The 21,662-nt window shown below is 36.4% G+C and overlaps 1 protein-coding gene across 50 annotated transcripts in view; it reads right to left on the reverse strand.

Moving 5' to 3' along the window:
- l(1)G0196 (inositol hexakisphosphate and diphosphoinositol-pentakisphosphate kinase) overlaps nt 1-21,662 on the reverse strand; it is a 525,389-nt gene that overhangs the window by 344,954 nt on the left and 158,773 nt on the right. For all 50 annotated transcript variants that reach the window (XM_067124577.1, XM_067124561.1, XM_067124576.1 and 47 more), the window contains 2 exons: nt 19,797-19,883; nt 17,827-18,015 (listed from right to left, as the gene is read on the reverse strand). In XM_067124577.1, the coding sequence (XP_066980678.1) occupies nt 17,827-18,015; nt 19,797-19,883 (276 nt within the window). The remainder of the gene's footprint in view (nt 1-17,826; nt 18,016-19,796; nt 19,884-21,662) is intronic.

A 21,662-nucleotide genomic window follows, 5' to 3' on the forward strand; every position in this document is an offset into this window, starting at 1 on the left:
TAGTCGGATGAAACCAGAGAACGAGGAACTCCCTCAACCAACCGACGCCTCCCTCCAAGCCTCAAAACGACATGGTCGGGGGAGAAGGAAGCAGAGTCACATGAAATACGCCTAACATAAGTAGCCTAACCACCCAATGGCAGACGAGAGGGCTAGGCCAGAAACCCAATAACACTGACTAAGTACTGCTAAAAGTTAACCAAAGATATGAAACAAAATGTAAATAATGTAAATATACATATAAAAATATATAAGAACTTGTGCTAAGGGTATGGCCTAACAGCTCGTGACATGCTGGAAGCGGGAATGATAACGAAAATGGCCACTCTGACGCTGAGCCAAAGACAATTCTAATCCAAAAATATACATGTCATCCATCACTTTATATAACAGGTAAACCGTTAGCAAGACAGTACCACCTTGGAGGATATATTCTTTCAACGTGAGAGGAAAATGCCCACGAAAAGAGAAAATAAAAGAACACAAAAACGAGAGGGGAGAGCCTCCCCAATCAGCACAATTATGTTACAATACTGGCACCACATCCCCCGTGACGAAAGAACAATCCGTCCAAAAGGAACTTCCTGAAGGGGTATAATAACAAAAAATACAAAATAGATATATAAAACCAAGTGAAACACCCGCAGAATCACGCTGCTAAGGTATCCCAACAAGGCCAATATGGCCGAGGCGAGACGTACGCGGAGGAACGCCTGAAATATTTAACCTCGTAATATTGAATTAGAGATCAAATAAAAGCCTCTATAACAATAAAACCCCACAAGAAGATGGTACTTAACTTAGTAGCGGTGAAATCCTGAGCGGAAGACATGATGAGCCAAAAATCGGCAAGGAAAAACCACAAGCACAAGAAAAGCGTAACAACAACGAAGGCGTGCTAGAATGGAATGGTTCAAGATGGCGCTGGAGGCATTGGTTAGCGGGGCGGTGAGTGTTGGCTGTAGGTCGGCTCCTCACTTTCCGGGGTTTTTGACATTGGAGATGTCTACAGAGCAGAGGCCTGTGACAGTGATATCATACACTCACCCTTTTATATACTGTACCGACGTCTATTTGATTATAGATGATCGAACTGGGGGTAGTAACCCCAGCATTCCTGATAGCTTTTTTCTCTGGTATTTTTAGCAATACTTATACCTAGAAATTAGTGCTTAATGGTAATTTCACCGGGTGACACAGGTCGAGCTCAGAAATTGGGTATTGGTGCCTATACATACCTAACAGAGGCGCCGATAACCCCCGAAAATCGCCAATTTTCGGTTAGCAGCGATTTTCGGTTATCATCACACCCTCAGAAACGGAACCCCGCCGATAACCGGGGACTGCCTGTATTCAGCAGAACCTACGAGAAGCATTGTCTAAATTTCATACAAGAACTACTGCCTTCAAATTCCTGACAATCAAGGCCTTCCATCGGGACCTCATCCTTGAAGAATATCATACGAACTTTTTGTACTTCCTAGTATCTGTATCTGTCTCCGATGACAAAATGAACATTAAACGGTTACTTGCAGACCAAAGTAACAGTGAGAAAATAGTAATCAGGATGGCTGAAAAGACTTACTGCAAACTGAATGCACCTAATACAGCAATAATTTTCAACACAAAATCTTTAAAAGACATTCCCCTTCCAATCTACAATAATAATAATACTATAATAATAATAATAATAATAATAATAATAATAATAATAATAATAATAATAATAATAATACTGTTATCAAGGTATAACTTGATTGTTGATGCATCAAAATCAAAATATCTATTGCGATATCACTTATTATACTATATTGTTTAGTTATACAGTACGCCAAGTTCCTGATTTCCAATTTGATGAAGATGCTACAGGATAATTTCTGACTACAGGAACTGGGTTGTTTGAATGACCTAAATATATGCATAAAGTCTTGTAATCTCAAATTTTTCTGCTGTGGTGTAACCTAGTCACAAGGCTATCTTTATTCCAATAAATATCTGCTGAGAGTATCATGTGAGTGTGATCAGATTATTATTTTTAGAGGATGATACAGTATTTTATTGTTCACTTTACTACAACTGGATTTTCATTTGCTTTCTTTGAATACTTATTTTTTGTAACAAACTTCATAGCTCTTGGCTGTTATTTCAATATCAGTTTTACTTTTGGGCATCTCAGTTTGATACACTTGCATCTATATTCATACATACGTACTGTATCCATTTTCATGCAATTCTATTTGTGGTCTATTCTGTCATATACTGGTATTTTGCATGGAACAGCCAATTGCATTCATCTGGCTGTCTTTCACTAAATTTCCAATGTCTTACATGATTGTCTAAAGCAAGAGTCACATCTGCCACAAATTTTACTCTGTATTTTAATTTGTAACAGTAAACTGAGCTTGGGGATTAATGCTATATTACAGATGGTCCATATCTGTAGCAGTTTTTACACTGGAAACAGTTTAGTGTCTAGGTCAGATTTTACAATTTGAAAGGTGGATTTTTTCCCGCACATATCAATTTTGCTATAATTAGTGAACCAAAAACCTAAGTTTATTTTCCTTACTTGGAGCATTATACAGTATCTTTACATATCATGTAAAATATGTTATTCTCCCTTTCAAAAGGACATTTGAAATCACATTTTCAGCAACCGGTTCATCATCATTATCAAGTAATGTTAATTGCCTGCAAGTATACAGATTGTATCATACATATTATTAAATCTATCATAATACTACTAAGGGATTCAGAGCCGATGAAACACTGTTTTTCAGCAACAACTTTTTATCAAAGCATTGGATAAAGGTGAAAACTGGCAAGTGTATATTTTATAACCCTACCTAATTTTTACAGTATTATTTAGTACCTAAGTTCAATAGTTCTGGTACTTATCAGAGTAAAAGAGTGTTTTCTATGTCAGAGCCATCAAAATAGTACGAAAAGGTTTTGAACACAATAGTCGTGTTAACCTATGACGTCATGAGGCTCCTCCCACAGTGAAGAAAAATTTACATATGGGGAAAACGTCTCTTCACTGTGGCTCTGCCCACTTGCCGATGACATATTCACTAACTGATATTAGTGCCCAAGGCCAAGAGCAAGAGAAGGTACACTCACTTCCCCCCAAATATCCCCCATGTAGGTAGCGCCTTGTCTACCTCCTTATTGCGTCAGGAGGTGAATTGCCGTAATGAACAGGTACCTCTTAAGATATGTCATCACCTACATAGTTACCCCAGGTGGGAGGCGACTCCACTCAATTGGGTAAACCTTGCCTCTCTTGGCCTTGTTAGTACCCACCCTAGTCTTCAGCGATATCAATGATGGCAAGCAGGATTTGTCATCGTCCCCTTGATAGTATTATCAATCTCAATCATTTTATTATTATTATTATTATTATTATTTTATGGAGGTTTCATCGCAACTTCTACAGCAGTTGTTGGGACTAAGTTGTTAGCTTGGATTTCTTCGTTTTTACTTTACAAATAATTCAGTGTCTGTAATTCATCCACATAATAAACCAGACTTATAGCTCATTTGTTAGATCTACATCTATTCAGGGTGGGAATACAAAAAGACAATCCATTTTGTTTTACCTAAGGCTTCGACACTATAGCCTTCTATTTGCAGCAAGTCAGGAGCAGTCACTAGAAGAATTCAAATGAAAAACAATGATACCTCATTTCCCTCAACTGTTAGAGGTGTAAAGGTCAACGCCATTGTTTTACTGTCAACGCCATTGTTTTATTGCAGTTAATGTAACCCACTGCTATTTTTCTTTGCTTCTTTTTTATTTATATCAATCATACAGCACCCTAAACAACATTCATATACTCGTCAAGATTTTAAGGCCAAACTATTATTTACCTACTTAATATCAGTCAAATGCAACATTATTTATATTGATATGCATGGAACAGAAAATATATTGAAATCAGTTGGAATGAGAAACATATTGTTGTCATTGTGTTTTAATAAACATGTTTTAGATGTACAAATGATACGTCTAACACTGTACATAATTTATTTACAAAATGTCTTCATCGTCACTCTCGAGGAAGAGGTCATTATCCTCGTCCCCATCGTCGCTAGCGATGTCAATGATGACTGGTTCCACGCTCTCATGTATATTGTCCATGATTGTCTAACAGATCCTGCACACACTTCTGGGGTGGCCAAGTAACCATTACCCACTATAGAAATAATTACAGGCAGTCCCCAGTTATCGGTGGGGGTTTTGTTCTGATGGTGTGATGATAACCGAAAATCGCCGCTAACCGAAAATCAGGCAATTTTCGTGCCTTTTCGGTGCTTGCCGGGCCAAATATCAGCGCCCCTGTTAGGTATGTATTGGTGCCAATACCCAATTATCGGTGCCGATAAGTGGAAATCAGCGATTTTCAACGCCGAAAATTGCCGATTTTCGTCGTAGACAAGCCCCATAAAACTGGATCACCATTAACCGAGCCCGCCGTTAACCGGGGACTGCCTGTACTTATTCACGCTATAGTAAACCTTGCCACGGGTTTTCTTGCTTGTATACAGTACAAAGTGGCAAGCCATAGCACAAATGCTGTCTTGCAACCACTGGGACAATTCCATATCCTGCCGGCCATTATTGAATTTGTCGAAGCCTTGACTGAGTAAGCATATCCATTCACTGCCTACCTGGTGGATGGGTGGGGCCTCATGACGTTATATTACGTTTATGCCACGAATTGTTTTAGGATCCTTGTCTGAGATTTTCTCGGTTCCAGCATTGGCAACTTCATTTTACTCTATAAATATCAAAACTATCGGACTTACACAGTTAATAATACTTGCAAAATTTAGGTAGGTTTATAAAATATACACTTGCCAACTTTCACCTTTATCTAATGCTTTAATAAAACGGTGCTGCTGAAAAACCATCTTTCACCGGCTCTGAATCCCTTAGTAAGTCTATAAATCCCCATATACTTTTTGCATTTTATTGTCAATTCAATCAACCTCATAGTCATCCTCCCAAAAAAGCCAACAGAATGATCAACATATTATGTTTAAAATCTATTCACCATAAGATGTGAGCTACAATAAAGCCTTAATTATCCAAGAGATGAGTCCCACCATTTAGAGCCGCCAATGGGACTAGACCTAATATATAATCAATCCTCCTCCCAACTTACAAGCCATCAGTCCATTCAGAACATACCCACAACTAAAAGCAAACCATGCTGTTAAGACTTGAATGTTGCTTTTCCATACAGTATACTTAAACTGTATGATTGAAGAGTCACAGTACAGAACTTTGCTCTCCACCATATTCTAAGCGCAATCAAATCACATTGATGTCAAAGCTGAGTTGTTAAAAATTGAAGATCAATCCAGTAAGGAAAAACAAATTTTACAAGGAAAGAAAAGAATGTCCTACTTCCCCAAAAATACAAAGGCATATATGTAAAAGATTGAGAAAAAGTGAATAATACCACAGGTCACAAAACAAATATATACATACAAATACATAAAAAACAATACACATCAGAATAACTTAAAATGCTTCATGGCACTATTAAGCAGACCTACAGCCTTTTTTTCAAGTTTCCAAACATTAATGTCAATACCACTGCCATTGGTTTTATCATTTTTAAAATAAGATGCATTTTTGGTTAATGTAAGAGATACTTTATATATTCATTTTAAAACTGAAGGTAACCTCATGTGCCCTATGCAGACTGTGCATATCCATTTCCTTTCAATAAATTAATTCAACAGCTTCTTACTTTGCCAATTTTAGTTTCTAATACAACACTCACTGTAAAAATTTGCATACAGTAAACACAATAACATAGTATACAGGCAGTCCCCGGTTATCGGCGGGGTTCTGTATCCAAGGGTGTGATGATAACTGAAAATCGCCACTAACTGAAAATCGGCAATTTCGGAGCTTTTTCGGCAATTTTCAGGGGTTATCGGCGCCAAAATGCGCCGATTTTCGGTTATCGGCGCCTCTGTTAAGTATGTATTGGCGCCAATACCCCCAATTATTGGCGCCGATAAGCGGAAATCGGTGATTTTCGGCGCCAAAAATTGCTGATTTTCGTCGATAGACAAGCGCCATAAAACCGGATCGCTGTTAACCGAGCCCGCCGTTAACCGGAGACTGCCTGGACGTACTTGTGATTCTCTTAGGAGAGAATTTCATACAAGTCTGTGATCTATGTTTTAATACAGTATAGTATAAAAGCAATTTTAATGCCTTCTGATTTACCAGTGTATGGAAATCCACTTTGGGAATGGATACTACTATGTTGACTGGAACATCCAAGCATCAGAAATTAAAGAACTTATTCAAAAACCACAAAACTTACTTTTTCATTAATTCATTATTTATATGTATTTCTTTTATGACTTCCTTTCTTTTAAATACTCTGTGTCCTACAAATCCACCATTTATTTATGGCCCATATTTGTGGTCTTTGAATGCCTCAGACACTGTATCCTTTTCTCTAACAGACAGGATTTGTGTGGTAGTACCTCTATACATGTATCACCTGAATGGGTCAGAAATGCTGACAACAGTTCTGTAAAATTCATCAGACTCTGGTTTTCATCATCATCATCATCATTACCTACAACACTGAGGGACAAAAAGGGCCTCTGCAAAAATCCCTCTCACGTCTTTCCTCAGCGTTAGCTATCACAAACCTCCAGTCATCTCCAGCCTTCCTTCTGGTACTAAAAGGAGCCCCGCTAACACTACGAAGTATCATCCTCCCAAGGGTTGTATGACGGACATGTCCAAGCCAGCTCTTGCTCTCTTTCATCATTATCTCATCTACACATGGAACATCCATATTTACCTTATGGTAACATTTCTTACTCTACCCCACTATCTGACTCTATTCTTAAAGCTTTATTCTCAAACATACTAAACCTTTTGGATACTTTTGGATTCCTGTCCTTAAAGTAATGCAGAAGATCATTCTAGACTTATTCAAAATCTTATGTTAGAATGCAATTTTAGTCTACTTGATTTCAAGATCTCATTCGGCCCTTCCATTGTTTATTTTGTCTTTTTTAGTTTTGACTAAATTCAAGAGAACTTGTATTGGATATAATTGCTTCTATACTTTTTAATGATTCAAACTCATTAATCCTTTCTCTTTCTAATGTTATTGCCTTCTTTTATGCATACTCTGTCCTAAATAATTATATTTTCTCAAATCTAATCTGACTCACATCTCTCTGCAAATATGTTGCAGTCTATTCAGCAACCTTTCTGTTACCCTAACCTAAAACCTCTCTCCCACCTCCATCCACTTGTTTTGTTATAAAATCCATGAGAATGGCAAACAACAAAAGTGAAATAACATCCCCTTGTAGCATCCCACTTATTTACAGCTAATTCACTTGACAAGATGTCATCAACATACATTCTGCATCTACTTTGTTCAGGAATAATTTCAATTAGCTTTATAATTAATAGGAAACTGCAGGATTGCCTGAGGAAATATTCATAATCATTAAAATCACTGAACCATTCTAACTTTTTTTCGAACATTCTCCATCAATACACCCACATAATTTGTTAGGTGTTAAGTGAATTAATAACATCCTCTTAGGTAATTCTCACCCAATAACAAGATCTTTCTATGTAATTAACAAGACACTATTTGTAATTATCTATGTCTTTTTGTTAAGAATATTGCTACCTTTGCTTCTGGTTACCACTAGCTCCATCATTTTCTTCTGTGTTTTCAGCATTTTTATTACTTTATGGTGTTAATTTATCTTCTATAGGTGGCAGTGGAAGTCAGACTACTGATATAAACTGCCATCTTGACTAAGACCAATTTGGGACCAGTAGTTGGGGGCAGGAGAACTGATTCATGTTGGAAGGAAGACAGACGGGCCCACCAACTCAGAAATGCCAAGACCTACTACTGCAGTAATACTAGTGTCTGAACCAGCAAGCAAACCACAGGAACACAAAACTGTGATGGCACAGGTGCTATCAGCCACGGCCTGGCTCCAGAAACACAGAATACTATGAATTTGGACATTAAACAACACAGAACTAAGTTAGTCAAGTGTTTCTTCCAATGATCCTATTTGCATAGAAATCAGGAACTATAATCCCAGGACTGCACTGAACAACAACTAAACCACCAGCTCTTGCACAGGCTAAGAAGGGCACCTGGAAATTTTAGGAAGCCTTTGACTAATAGTCTATTGGTGGACAAGGCCTGGGCACTTGCAGTAAAGATGTCTTCAACGATATGTTCACCTTCCTCTTCTTTGGGCAATTTTCCTCCCCACAATGAGCTTGTGAGATCATGCATGGTAGAACATGAAAATGTTTGCCATTTTGATCCCAGACAAGAAGCCTGCTACTCTCCAGCCGCAAGTATTAAGAGACCAAGCACCCTTACTAGGAAGACAAAACCTGACAACAAACCAGAGTTTTAATTGTAGCTGATCCTGATGATGACAAACTGGAGGCTTATGTAGTCTAGCAGATCAATGCCTCTTTTTAAAAGTACTGGACTGAGTCTGCAATATTTTCAAGACTGAGATGCAGCAGAAACCTAAGAAGGAAGTTTTAGCTCATGTTATATCCAGCCCCAATGACTTGGAGATGCTAGCATCTGACCTAGCCATTGCACATTCAACAAGCAGGGGATCTAGCAAGGGTTAAAACAAACTAATGACAGCAGGACACAACCTGCATTTTTTTTATAGAGTTCCTGGCTATGGTTAACCAGAAAGAAAAGGTCTTGGTGGCAACCAGCATGTTGCTGTCAAAGGGGGCTAAGTTGTTGGAGAAAATTGCTAAGACAAAGAAGATATATGATATCTCATGGGTAGGCTTTGATTTTTTCCCTATAAATGGTGGTGAACCTGCTCATCAACATAATCAACAAGAAGGAGTCAGTGATGGGGGACCTCTCAGACCTCTTGCCTTCTTCCAACCTTGAAGACTGCCCTACTTTTAAGACTCCTTCCTATTTCCTGATCCCTAGATTTGGGAAGTCTCTGATAAGCTGGACCTAACCAGCCCAAGGTGGACATGAGTAACTTTGGGAGATCCTTAACCCTGATCAAATCCCTATACCAGATAATGTATTTTACTCCCTCAAGGTTGACTCCAGCCAGGAAATGGCAGAGTCCCTCCCAGCTTTTCCTCCAAGGAGGACAAAATGAAGCTAATGCTCTACCAGTGATTCCTCTTCTGCCACTGGAGGGCTGTCATCAGAAATTCTGGAGATCATGGCCAAAGTTAGATACCTAACTTTAGGTTACAGAGATTATCAAGAATGGTTATCAGTTGTTTTTTTAACATGACTTCCTTTCTATCAGGCTCCATCATCTACAGTTGGGATTCTGTGAAGTTTCAGGTGCTGGACAATGAGATCAGATCAAAATTAAGAAAGCATGCCATACAGGATGTGCTACACATCTTTCCAGCTTTCTAGTCATCTTTTTTCTTTTTATTCCCAAGCTGACAGGAGTATGACATCATATCATCAACCTGATGTCTCTAGACTTCAAAGATTACTGCTTCCATGTTCTTATCCATTTAATTCAAATAAGTACCTTCATTTCACCTGTGCACACAATACATTCAAGTTCAGTTCAAGTTTTTGCCTGAATCCTCACACCAGCTGCAGCATAGCCTCATAAAAGTAGCTCAAGATTAAGGAGATATGGCAGTTATCATTTAGGCCTGCAGAAATCAGACTTAACACTACTGATAAGAGCTGAATATAAACATGGTGGAAGCCTTAGTCTGCCTCACAAAGTGTAGGATCCATAGAGTACCATCCTTGATGCAGAAGCTTCATTGCAGAAAGCATCTCCCTATCTAGCTCTGATCAACCATCTCATCCCTCTAGAACTCATTCCCCCCACAGTCAATGCATTATGCAGTCTGCAGCAGGAGCTGTTAGGTTCTTGGTGGACAGTCATTTGGTCATTGTCTCAGATGAGGTCCATAATGATGGTCAACACTGACAGACAGGATTTATGAAAACTCATAGTGGGAGCAGCAACTGTCCCTCTCATGCCTGAAGTCTTACCATTGACAGATGCAGCAAAACAAGGATGGGGGCCACATCTACCTGACCATCTTGGTCTTTGCAAGACAAGTATAGTATCACAACATAATTTAATGATGTTAGAGCCTAGCTTTCTGTAACTTCCAACCTTCACTCAAAAAGAAAAGGGAAAGGTGGTAGGTATAATGACAGACAAATTATCAGCAGTTGTTTACTTGAAAAAGTGGAGACTACAAGACTGTAGACAATGTGTTGCTAAACAGCAGAGATGTTTGTATTAGAAAATGTCAAAGGCAGTATAGATGGTCCCAAGGCCCCCTAAGAACATTGTGAACTTCCACAAAAGGGAAATCTATTCCCTCCATCAGAATGATCACTATAAATACAGGTTTGCAAGGTTCTTTGGTGACGGTGGGGAACACCAAAACTGGATCTTTTCATAAGCTGCCAATCTACTGCTATGCCAAAACAGTCAAAGCAGCCAGCAAGACATATGGCCTGAAGCACTTTTGGGATATCCTAGAAATATATGCCTTCCCCCCAAATTGGGCAATGAGGGAAGTTCTAAACAAACTCTGGCATCCTGGAACCTGAAATGATTCAACTGGCTTTTCTACAGTCTAATTAAAATGGTTCTTTGATCTTCTGTCTCTGATAACAGAAAAAACCAAGGATTCCCAAGTGGGAGAGATTTTTTTTTGCCTTATCTCCAGTGATTCCATGGAAATTTTGAGATTTTACAGCCTCATATGTGGAGGCTATCATGCAGTCTCAGAAGGGTAGAATTTTCTGTGGAAGCAGCTAAAGCTATCACTGAATCTGGCAGGGTTTCAATCCTAGACCTCTACTAAGCAGTTTGGAACCAACTGCAGTTGATGGCTTTCCATTTCCCCTAAGAGCAGAGTTCCTTCATTTCCTCAAGCAACATAAAAAGCTGTTGGTCTCAGCTATAAAGAGCTACTTCAAAAGTCTTGCAATCTCTCAACTATGATTTCTCGCTAGTTTTGATGAGCCTCTTCTTGCTTCCTTATGAATCTTGCACAAGGTCTTCCTTCTAGATATCACTCTGAAGATTGTCTTTTTCTGGCTTTTGCACCTTCAAGATGTAATTGCAAGCATCATGCTCACCCTGGTACAATACCATAATCCATGCTAAATACTGAAACTAAATAAGATTACTGTCAGTGGCTGACTCTGTGATGAAAGCACAAATTTCAGGTAGCCAGGACTGTTTGAGAGCACCCTTCACCATTCCTTCTTGTTTCCAGGCCAGAGATAAAGAGGATCTCCTTTGTGAGCAGTTTATCTTGGCCATCTATGGACCAAGGAATACACAAAAGATACATTTAAAATATTTCACTCCACAGGCCCTTCCATAGGGGAATTTGTAAGAACACACTCTCTCACTGGCTCAGGCAAGTATTCTTGGAGCCTATGACAATGTGACAGATCGCAAAGCTGCATAAGCTCAAGTTCTTGGCCAAGAAATAAGAACTCTCTACACACAGTTTCTGAAACAAGTTTGTTGAGCACACAACGTTAATGGAAGGTGAAAGGCAGTACAAATTGACTCTTTTTAATTTGTATCTTTAGGATGTAGCCGGTAACAGGTTGGACACTTACTGGTTAAGAATTTAAACAGTTCCTCATCCTTTTTATCTTATTTACAGTATCTCTAGAAATGCAGACTTGTAAGGTTATTCACCACTACGCTGCAAAAAAATTGTAAGCGCTTTTCTATTTCAAGTCATGTAGAGGACAGGTGCTTTACTTCATAATTTTGGGGAGTCCTCCACACTTACACAATTCCCTGTTCCCATCAAACCCTGCACTTGTTGCTAATCCTCTCCCCAGAGAGCTTTCTTGGAGTGTGAAGGTCACAATAGGTAACTGTGGCATTCATGCTTATACAAGTGATGAGTTTGTGGTGAAGGAAATCACACTTTTTCAAATAATACTGATTGTTTATACAAACTCATCATTTATATAAAAACCTCCCTCCTCACAGGCCCCCCTGATTTCTCACAGCCTTCATTCACCCTAAACACACACATAAAAAATGTGGCAACTGACCATTGTGAACCTGTGGTTACAGATGACATGTGCGACAGTACTACCAACATTCTGTCTATCAGACAAAAGACTTCTGAGTATGAACATCTGAAGACCCCAATTTCAGGTTATACATGAGTTGGAACTGGCTAAAAAAATCAGTTTTGTTTCATTCGAACTATGAATTTTCTACTGTTCCCAGTCAATAATTTTCTTAATAATAATATGATATACATGTAATATTAGTTACTATCAAGAACTACCTGTACCTTTTTCAGCAAATTCACTTCTATGTGTGCTAATGGGAAATACTTTTAAATCCTAGAATATAAAATTGTATCCTAAAAAGTAAGCTGCTCTGTTACTTCTCAATGCCAAAGGATACCAAAGTTCAAAGATAAAGTCTAACGATAAATCTAATTCCTACCTATGTTACATATGTAATTGCAATAGCCGCAATGCCCTCTTAACCTCTTGAATTCTTCGTGCTTTTTTGGATACACTTGTCACCACAAAGCCTTAAGATCCAAGTACAACAAATATGAACAGATTATGATGTCCAGGAGCGGGAAACGAACCCGCATTACCATAATCACGAGGAGGTCACGTGACCTTGTCATGATTATGGCAACGCAGTTTCTTTTCCCATTACTGGACATCATAATTTCTTCGTATTTCTTGCACTTGGATCTTAAGGCTTCATGGTGACAAACATATCCAAAAAACACAGAGAATTTGAGAAGTTAAGAGGGAATTTTGGCTATTACAATTACATATTTACAGTATCTGGTAAAAAGTGACCAGTAGATTCTATGTTACATGTATATCAGCACCAATGTTTTCTGAATATAAACTCTGCAACTTGCTCCCATAAAAGTGCATGGTTTACTTTTACAATTTATAAACTTTTCACTTGGAAAATAGATTCTTAAAGCACTCAGGTCCAAGATACAGTATATGGACATCACTGAGTCACAGTCAAAGTTAGTCTTTGTCAAGGCATGTGTACTAGGTTCAGGGACTGTGGGGCCAGGAAGCTGGCTTCTTTCTCCCTCCAGCTTTAAATGCTAGGTGCTAATATCCATTTACTGTGGGGTCAAAATTGGGTTAACTGAGTGAGCTGCAAGAGGGAATTAAACCCCAGACCTATCAAAAGCCATCTCAGTGCTCCAACAATGAGTCACATTGCCCCCTACATCAGTGAGTTTTGCAGTAATTTGATCCACTACATATAAAATTATTTTCTCGTTAACAGTAACATCTTGAACTCAGTTTGAGCATACACATTTGGCTATTCAAAATCCTAAAATAAATTTCTAAGCAAAGTAAAAACTCCACCTATTCACTATATACTTGTATGAGACTTTTTTTATAGACTTCTCGTGTAATAAACCCTATTCTAGTTTTAAATTTGTTTCACATTTAAATCAGCATTGCAGCAAAGTTCTCCTTTGCACATATAGCTGAGATAGTCTTATTACAAGGTTTTTTTCAGTTTTAAGTTTCATACCAATTAACCACGACTTTTTCAACATTTGTGGAATTTTTATAACCTAACAATGTAGTGTTGCAGGAAACATGAAAGCACACTAAATAATTAATAGACCATGACATCCAACAGCCATAAGGATTAATGAAAATAATTCTGGTCTCCTCGGTAACCTACAATCTTTTAAATGTCAAAATGTTTCTTTCATTATGCTTTTACCTGTATACTGTAATAATGGAATGCTAAAGGGATGACAGCGAGAAGAATTTCAGAGACTTCTAACATACCTACTTTACATCAGGGTATAAATCATTTTTGTAAGTCCAATACAACTGAAATATTGAAGTACTAATATTTTCTGCAAACTTATAAAGCAATCCAAGGCTTAAATCCTTACAGCTAGAAAACAATACTGTATTGTGCAGTTAATTAATTTCTTCAATAAGCATGTAAACATGATTCCATACAAATATTAATGATTAAGAATACCAGGCCAAAATTCAATTGGAAAAGAAAAGCATAAATTCGTGCAATAACTACTTAAAAATATATTACATTAATTAAGCCAGACAAAGCAAAATACAAATGATTTCATGAAAAAGTAAACATCCAATAAATAATTTCTATACCTAACATTATGCAAATAATCATCTCCTCTACAAAAAATATTCATGCAACTACTGTGGGTCTCTTATCAATATTACCATCTACTCAAAATCTTACTCTGTGCTAAATCTTTGCATTACTCACTGACATAATACACAAAAGCAGGCAAAACACTTAACTAAACTACCATAAGTAATGGGATGGAATAAAATTATATATCATCAAGTTATTAAATTGTTTTTCCCACCAATTCATGTGCACTGAGCATTCCTTTGTTCTCTTCCCAATAATTTTCTTTCTTTAATCACATTTCTTCTATTAAGTTGTTTTCAATGGTTACAGTATGAATGATGTCTTCTGTAGATACTTAAGACAGAATGGAAACATCATCTTGTAATAATTATTTGCCTACCATTTTTCTCTCATTCATTTTAGCATTCTCTCTACAGCATATATATTCTTTCATGAATTAGTCATGTTCAATGCTAAGTATCTATGAGCAGATACAAAAACATCCTGGCCAAACATGCAACAATTATTCTCAATTCACTTTTGCATTCTGCAGCATACTAATCAGTGACAAAACTTTGCTGACAACTAATTAAGGGAAAATAAAAGATATTAAACAAGCAATTTAATTTACATATTCAATGGTAATATACAAAATGCACCAAACTTATGAAACAGTTCTACAAAATATCTACAACAAATATGAATGATAATGCTATCTATAAAAATATTATTCACAGAATTATATAAAATGATACAAATGTTACCTAACTATACATACAACAAACCTCATAATATAAAGATGAGGTTACTAAAATGAAAGGGGAGTGGGGCTGTCCTCACATTTAGGATGATAATGAAAGTGATGGTAATAGCAATGATGATACATAAGAGTGAAACTAGTTTTGTATGCATGAAGACTGTGACTTCTTATGTGCTAATAAACATTGTCTCAAGTGATGCAATTACAGTAGGTGCCATGCTAAATTAAAGGTAAGAATACTTTTAAAATATCAGAGGAGAATGCTGCTATTAGATACTTGCCATTCATGCAACTAGAGAAATGTGTGCTTGCAACTACAGAAATGTGTGCTGGCATAAAGGTTTTATTCAGAATAAATGCCTACAATACAACTCACACTACTTACTAAAATAATCTAAATTGAGTTTTTACAAGTATCTCCATGAAATGTTGTCATGCAAGTATTTAAGTACTTCGAATGAAATATACTAGGACTTGAAAAGTAGTTCATGGGCAAAAGCACATCTGAAACTCATCTCAAGCACACTAGGTATGGAGAGAAAATATATATTCATCTATCATTTACTAATGAATGTTTTGCTGAAGTTAGCTCTATATCTCCCAAGACTTGTAATAAGGATGAGTACAAAAATTACTATGGTACAGTACAAAACAGTACAGCAAATAAATCAAAGTCAGATTTTTCTTCCATATGTCTTGGTATGTTCACTGGTATATGGATGCCAGATTTACGAGAAACATTATTAATTTTCATTTTAAAAGATAAAAAGTTTTATTATCATTTAGGGAATAAAATCAGCATAAACTTAGTCATCATTCAGCCAATTTACTTAGTTGAAACTCAGCACTGTTTATCAGCAATACATTCTAGCGATGAGCTTCTTACAGCTCGTAGAATGAGATTTACACTTTTGTGTAATATCCATTTAAGACCTTTTCTTTGCACAAGGTGCTGATACCAGAGGACGTGCTTGCGGAAGCTGATGGTGTGAGACCAATACGAAAATAGTTGTAGATCCTTTGAGGCCAAACATGGATTCTGATCTGCATTCATGAAAATCAGATCATATTGTTCATGAGTAAATAAAAAATGAGGGTATAAAATTTAAAACTATGTCTAGAAGAAGCACTTTCTGAAAATTCAAAAGAAGGCATGAACTGACAGTAAAGAAACAAATTATAAACAAATGAGGAAGAATGTCTAAAAGCATCTTAGAAAGCAACCACTTCCTCTGCTTGCCCTCTCACCTCAAAACCAACAGACCTGAAGCGGAGTAATGACCAACGATCTTCACAACAATAAGAGAGATGACTAATAATCAAGATTCATGAACCTAATAAACTCAAAATCTAGAGAGCATATAATCTGGCAGGGTTCATGCACAAGCAAAAGTTATCAAAGTATCAACTATCTTGGACTAAAGGGAACTAATTACATTTGCTATGTTTTGGTTATCTTGGCATTAGTTGCAAAAGAACAAGAAACCAACAATTCTCCACTGAACAAGACGACTTGCTAGAAATCTGTAAAGAACATGGCAATAAACAGAAAATACAAGTGGAACACATCCTGAGGATAAAATACTTGAATATTTCAATAGTTTTCACCTATGAAATATAAAATTCATATACCACATTAGTCACCTAAACTCAATCAACAGCTTAGCATACATCATAGGAATACTTGATTAAAATATTTATTAATGTAAATGTATGTAGCCACATTTGCAGCATGTCTAAATGCACATATGAAATTCTTATTCAATACATATGAAAATGGACTGAAAATTTCCCAGTCATGGATTGAAAGATAATGAGATTAGAAATATAGAATAAGCACATAACTAGGGTTTAATTTTTCATACACAGAAAAACAGAGATGCCTGAAAATACTTCTATGAGTTCTGTACCATACATAAGAATGTCTAACTACAGAAATCACATGTGAAAACATGATACCTAAGAGATCCTGAAGCCTTTTCCCTAAAAGTGAAAATGTAACTTTCCAGGCAATACCACCCATTCCTCAGCTCTTCAAAATTTGCATTAATTGTAAAAAAAACTCTGAAATAAATAATGTAGGTATTCTGTAATGACAACTGCATAAATTACTATTATTACTGGCTCGGCAACACTAAATATGCATAGCTGTATCTTCTGTGATACAAGGAAGCTAGCCTTCTAAAAACTGATGTTAGCATACTATAACAGGGCTCTCTTTAAAAGACAATGATTCCTGAAAGCTAATTCATACAATTCTATAGTTAAACAGAAATTTCTAAAAATTCATGGTCCAATCTCAAAATAATCTAAGCACTCAATAAACTGATAAAAATTCTCTCCTATACAATTGCAATACACACATATGTATGATATGCAACCGGAGTCAAATGATAATTCTTTGTGTGAATAAAAAGAAAGCATCTGCACTATACTTCGAATTTCATTTCATATAAAAAACCAAAACTCCTCAAAATAAGTATTGTAAGATTCTCAAAATAATAATATTCAAACACAGGGAACCACAACTGATAGACAAGTCACACTGTATGAAAAACAAATGTCACAAACTTTTGGACAGTTAACAACACTTAGGGCAAGTGAATGCTGACAAAATGTTATAGAGCTCCTTTTTCTTACATTCACTTGGAAGTCATTACAAAACAAAACAAAAATACATTGAAAGTATGCCACAAGAAACTAAAGAATAATCAACATAAAAAACCAAGAGGAAAAAAAATCACACAAACTGATTAATTTTAAACTGAAGGCAAGGAGGCTGGCTACGTGCAGTCATACAAAAGCTACATACAATATGTACAGAAAAAAGTATTAAGGCATGCTAGAAGAAACCCACAACTCACATTTCCAGCACACTCTTCAGCTGCTCTAATTTGCCTTTCTTCTCTTCTGTCTCAGGGTCTGCTCTCTTCTGTTCAATTTCTGCTAGAAGTGCTCTTGCTATGTCAAGCACTTCTTGCAGCTGTTTGGGCTTCTTTAGTTTGACATGGCCATCTTTATAGCCATCATACTTAGCAAAAAGCTCAAAAAATCTGTGGTACAAAGAAACAGTAAACAAAATTATTACATGAATATAATTTACTTAATGATAAAAATATAATACTCTACATCTTGCATACTCTGTTTGCTATCACAACAGGAGTAAAATAAAAGTAAAACAATGAGGCTTGAAACACAGCTTAACTGGAATTTAATGATGACTACGTTAGTTTCCAATTATCACATTTAAGTCAAAAAGAACATAAATCTAGGATTTCATAAACACATGCATCACTGTACTTTACATAATGTATTGTCATTTGCTGTTAATTTTCATAATGCAATACCATTTACAGTACAGTCCTTTATATTAAATTTGCAACATTATTTTTCAATATTCATTAAGCTTCAAAACAATTACATTCATACAGCCAGCTCTTCTTGAAAAGTCTTGCACCTATAAGATAAGAGCATAATTTCCTTCCCCCATCACCCAAGCCACACAAAATATTCATTACACAAGCTTCACAAAATTATATCTCCAATTAACATCCTTCAAACTTTCCACATCACAACTCTTTAAATTCTATTATAAGTTTTCCCTATATTCTATCCTAAATTTCTTCTTTGGATTACTTGTGTGAGTAACTTTTCTAACTTTATTATCTACCATGCAATGAGTGGATCTGTACAACCATGCCTTGTCTCCCCATTCATCCAACAAATCAACTCTTTCATACATTTTGTGCTTATAAAAATTATCAAATTTCCCTAAAAACTAATTTTTCCCAAAGTATATTCAACTACTGTCCTGTATAAACTTTCAAAACTTCAAAACCATGCTGAACCTTAAAACATCAAGGTCCTTCAAAATTCATCCCTAAAAGATACTCAATACTCTAATTTTCATCAGCAATTCAAAGCTGCTAAGTATTAAATCTTTCTCCTGTCATCTGCTTAGGCATTCAGACTACTTAGCATCTTTCTTTCTGGCCAAACATATTGCCTATGTTTTATTAACAAAAAAGCTAAGCAAAACTAAACGTCTTCCTAAAAAACTTTTTTTCTCTTACATTTTTCTTAACTGGAACATATTCACTTATTAACACAGTTTTCTTCATGGTTTTCCTAGTTTCAGCCATATAACCCATGAAATAAACTTTTCACATATTCCAACAGAATTTCTCACACAACCAGGGCTAATCCTACCTCACTTCTATATATCTCTTTTTTTCCCCATCAAACAAACTCACTTTTTATACTTTTGAGTCATATACTATGCCCTATCCCTCAGGTTGCACAACTGCCATGATGTTCAGTTTCCTCTCCTCAAACACAGATACTATTATATATTTATCCTCAACTTTACAAAATTAGAGAACACAAAACCACAAAAGAAAACACTTCACACTCTCTATGCTTGCAATAAAAATACTGTATGGATCAGACATGATGATTTAAAATTGTAATGGAGCAATAAGAAGAATTTGTCTTTCAAATGAATAAATGCTTTTTTTTCCCTCATACATTTCAGAGACACCAACTGTAACATTGTCCAGGTAGTATCACTCACTACCAATGAAGTAGCAATTGAATTTACATTCAACAAAACATATTCCAAATTATGATAATATCTTTATTACATTCTTTAGTGCAAAACTTCAAAATACATGATATAACTATGAAGAGTTATACACGTATGAGGGACTGAGCAAAATTATTCAGCAAATATTATAAACTCTGCATATAGACATATTTTAAATACCTCCTCTTACTACAACAATGCATATACTGACTATTTAAAATTAATATATCACATTACTATGGTACTTACTTTGGATGCCTAACCTCCATCTTCATTTTCTGCTTTGGAGTTCTGTCACCATGCCTAATAACAGCCACTACACATCGCAATTCCATCCTTAAAGAGTAAGGGATTAAATATGGTGAGATATTTGTACATACATACATGATACATAAATACAAAACATGTAAATCCATATGAATGCACACACATACACACACACACACACTGACAGTCCCGTGTCACAAATTCCATTACAGCACAATTTCTAGGTATAACAATAGATATACCAGAGAAAAAGAGCTTTCAGGAAAGCTGGGGTTACTACCCCATATCTTTTATATAATGAAGGGTATGAAATACCACTATATATAAGATCTCTCCTTATCAAAACTCCCATAAAAGAGCGGTGATTATCCCACACTCAACACCCCGCCATATATATTCCATTTTCTAACGCGTGATATATATATTTATTTTTCTTCATCTCGATGGCTTGATTTTCCATCTCTAAGTTATATCTTCTTGTATTTTGATCTATATCTCGTATTTTCATAAATATTGGGATCTTCGTATGGCCAATCAGGTTTCCTGTTCTTTTCGGTCGGAGTTTTCTCCCAGTCGCTAAATATTTAGATTTTTGCCCTTGAATTTTCCTGGTAGTTCCGTGCGGTGGCTCTCCCTCCACTTTAGTTTTTGTTTTGCAGTTGCCCCATCAACCCCCACCAGGTCGGGTTACCTCATCTATTATGTTATTCTTGAAGATGGTGCAATTTGAATGTTTTTAGTTTTACCATGAGCCTAATAAATATTTTGATAACTCACTTGAGGGTTTTGATGTAGGAAAAACCTATTTTTGGTAACAGTCCTCAAGGTTACAACTATGGTCTACCAGAGACCATGGAAGATAACTCCTTATAAAAAAATATATATATATATATATATATATATATATATATATATATACATATACATATATATATATATATCATTGTGAGGGTAGAGGATAGAGCCTATCAATAAAAGTTTGTGGTTGGGGATTTAGTCTGGCCACAAGCCAGAAAGCTTGTATCCAAAGTCCAAGGTGTTAGAAGTCATATAAAAGAGTACTGTATGGGCTTGTAGGTCCAAAGCAATTACTGTGTGCAACTGGGGTATCATAGATGTTTGAATATTAGGAGGCCGAGTTATTATTCATACTGATTTACTGAAGCCTTTTCCTCTTTCAAGCAAAGGGCTCTTAACAGGGAGAGATGCCAAAGTCTGGTCTTACAGTCCATAATTTCAGTCACAGACAAGAATTTCTCATGAGTTGCAGTCCATGGTGGGGACCTATTGGAGATGATGGGTGAAGCACCTTTACATACAAGTCCTTGTCACCCTAGTATTTGAGGGTTTATGCATCACCCACAACTCACTTCGGCAAGTGTACCCGTATACCAGGTTGGACCTTTAGAATTTAGCTAGGTGAGAGGTGTTGTTGTTTCTGAGGATGGGATCTTCCATCTTCCTGGATTGCAGCACATGATAGTTTTTATCAGAGTTGTGTTTTTAGCAGAGTGAAAACTGTTAGAGACAAAATCCCTAATAATCCTCTCAATTTTTTTTTTTTTTATACTGCAGACATATAACTTTCATAGTAGTACAGTATAAGGTTATGGTGTCCCTGTCACTGGCCAGGTCATTATCTTGGTTACTATACCATTTGCTTAAGTGTTGAAAAAACTTTTCCAGATGTTATTAGGTGGCTTTGTCAAGTTCTTTGTTGGTAGCAACTCAACTACTGCAGTGAGAGTGCAAGGCAGATGTAGCCAGGCAATAATTCTAATGTAACATAAGGGACACCTGAAGATACTGGGTACTCCTTTCTATAGCAAAGCAGAGACCAGACTTCTC

Source organism: Macrobrachium rosenbergii, chromosome 22 (assembly GCF_040412425.1).
Source record: "Macrobrachium rosenbergii isolate ZJJX-2024 chromosome 22, ASM4041242v1, whole genome shotgun sequence".
NCBI classification, from domain to species: Eukaryota; Metazoa; Arthropoda; class Malacostraca; order Decapoda; family Palaemonidae; genus Macrobrachium; species Macrobrachium rosenbergii.